This window comes from Dreissena polymorpha, chromosome 8 (assembly GCF_020536995.1).
Source record: "Dreissena polymorpha isolate Duluth1 chromosome 8, UMN_Dpol_1.0, whole genome shotgun sequence".
In the NCBI taxonomy this organism is placed as follows: Eukaryota; Metazoa; Mollusca; class Bivalvia; order Myida; family Dreissenidae; genus Dreissena; species Dreissena polymorpha.
Window position 1 is genome coordinate 5,737,673 of NC_068362.1, and position 3,012 is coordinate 5,740,684.

The 3,012-nt window shown below is 33.8% G+C and overlaps 1 protein-coding gene across 1 annotated transcript in view; it reads right to left on the reverse strand.

The window, feature by feature from the left end:
* Positions 1-445, reverse strand: part of LOC127842193 (metabotropic glutamate receptor-like) — an 8,146-nt gene extending 7,701 nt beyond the window's left edge. The window contains exon 1 of the mRNA XM_052371552.1: positions 400-445. Coding sequence (XP_052227512.1) covers positions 400-445 — 46 coding nt within the window. The remainder of the gene's footprint in view (positions 1-399) is intronic.
* Between the last annotated feature and the right edge of the window lie 2,567 nt (positions 446-3,012).

The window sequence follows — 3,012 nt, forward strand, 5'->3', positions numbered from 1 at the left end:
ACAATGTTTTGTAATGCAAATGTAGCTCCAATTTGTGAAGTCGGAGAACACTTTTGCATGTACATCATACGTGTTTTCTCCAGAGAAGATGCTAATGCCTATAATTATTCGTTTTGATGCATTTACTGCAGAAGATCACGTTGAGTATGCAATCAAGTAACTTTTGTTTTCTCAAGTGGTAAAGACAGATATAATTATGCTACTTGAAATGTACTTCACACACCACGCGTTCACATGTTTAAGCGAGTTTATTCGAGCTTATTACTTTTTTTCAAAACCGATAACCGGTTGATGAATAAAACACTAGAATAAATGTTAAAAAGTAGGACCTGAATATATACGAAAAACAAGTTGTATTTCATTGCAAATAATGTTCTGCTGTACAGTAGAAACTCCTACATGTATTCAAGACATGTACCCTGTTAAGAAAGCCCCCGACAGTCATTGGTATACCGTACAAGACTCTGTTAGGAAAGCCCCGACAGTCATTGGTATACCGTACAAGACTCTGTTAGGAAAGCCCCGACAGTCATTGGTATACCGTACAAGACTCTGTTAGGAAAGCCCCGACAGTCATTGGTATACCGTACAAGACTCTGTTAGGAAAGTCCCGACATTCATTGACATACCGTATACAGATTGCGATTAAATTTGTTTTTAACATTCCTCGTACAGTTCATTTCATATGCATATTGTTGTTTAAGTTTGGGAGGATAAAATACTGGCGTGGAAATCGTATATACTCAATTTAAATAAATAATGTACATTGTACTAGTAAAGCATTGCATCCACTTGTCTGGTTAAACAACAACAACACCAACTTTTATTCGCGAGATTCTTCACACTAACACTTATTTAAACTCTAGTTTGTTCAAGTGCATGATTTTCCACAGAAATACGCGCACTTTAATGAGTCAATTTCTTGCGATAATTCAAAGTATGTTGATCCTGTAAAGTTACCACATATTCTGCAACCAGCAAAATCCACAGCTTCATCTAGTTGCCTTCAATTTATAATGCGAGTATAACACATCGCTTCCGTTTAAAACAGAGTACAATTATAATCAGATAAAAGCATTTAATGTTTTTGGTACGTATTTCTACATTAATCGGGTTCGTTGTATTTTCTATTTTCTTAAAACATGTCACGTGCTCATACTATCCACAATTAAGGCCTAAACGCTAATTTTCCAAATGTATGAAATTCAAATATTAAGTTGCTGTTAAAACAATATATTTTTGACAATATTTGCACAAACTCGGTTCCCGATCAAACAAGTATAATTCCTAGTATTAAATTCAACATGGTGGCACTAATTTCCTATGAAAAGAACAAAATAATACGATTGTAGTTCCTCTCTATGAAATACAAAACATAACACGCCCCTTTAATGTCAAAGACATTGCTACACAATAACTCATATCCTACACACAACAATATTTGGAAACTAATAATCAAATTAATGGTAACCACCAGCTGATATGAGTTTATTTAATCACTAATTATCCATTCGTGATTTTTCAATAAACACTCTATGTAAAGTATACGATGCTTATATTGCTTATTTGGTTACTTGACACATAATATAGATTCGTCACACATCTTTGGCACAAAGATCGAAATCTTCAAACACACTCATCAGTAATTTAAATCCATTTCCATAGGTCAAGACTGACTGTATTTTCAACATCTCAATATCAACTTTTCATATATATCCGTGTTTTGTTGTCACATCCAAACGCCTACCAGTATCCTAACAACTCAAAATAAACATTGTGGGGTAATCAGATTGTCAACTGTCATCTTGAATACTGCACAACACTGTATATCAGCAACCGTGATAACTTACAACTGATAGTCTGCACTATACTGTATGCTCTGATAATTGAAACTGATAACATATATACACTGAACATGTTCAAAATAAAAATCAACAACATGTTATTGAGTTGATTTGGAGACTTCTGCTTTAAGGTTTCAGGTTTAATGTCTATCGTTGTACTTTATTGTCATGTACAGTATTGGCAATTGGTCATTTGCCTAAATCAACAGAAAAATGGATTAAATTAGGCTTTGATAATTTTGATTGAGTCTTTTGTTAAAACAACATCAACAACAACATCAACAGCAACAACAACACTCAGATTGCGCTGCTACACATTCTGTATTCTCTGTCACAAGTGGTTACAGTTTCTAACCTGGTTGATGTATTCTGCTAATATGCTATATTTTGCTTATTTGAATTGAAACCATGAACAGAATGCTAAAACCAATTATACAAACTTTTGGGTATGAAGAATGCTTGTGGTATGTTTGGTGTAAGGGCCGTTTGATGGATAACTGACATCACAGCGACTCACGTAACATGTTTATACAGTTTTAAGTACTTAAGTTTGTAACATTTAGGATGGTACTGGTAAAACAATGGAATTTTTTTACCTTTACAACAATTTATTACAAGTACGTAATCATGGTGATTCAGCCGAATTATAAATATAAAGAGACATTGACCATTCTAAGCAATCGGAAACGTGATATGGTACGTTAATGAATGACTCGCATCCTAAATGTTACAAACTTACGTATATTAAGATACATTGACAATTCTAACCAATCGCAAATGTGGTATGATGATAGTTACACAGAAAGTCAACGTAGATTTACAGTGTTTGACGGTGAGAACTTGTAATACGATGTTTGCAGACCCCAAAACGCCATGTACTCGCTTAATACGACCTCGGATGAGTATTCATAGATTGAAAGAAACCGCATCATACTTTTATCGTGTGTGGTAGCGTGTTAAATTTGCTGTATTTTCAGAAACTCCGTTTCTGTAAAATGACACTAGGGTTAGCATTTATTAAAAAATAAATGTCTATTATACTAAAATTTATGCGTGTCAACAGCCAATTCAAAAGGACAATAGCTCAAAAGTGTCAGTAAACGCCCGAAAAGCTGTTATTTATAATATATAGATATATAGATAGCTTAGAGCAATAAGTAATACTTAT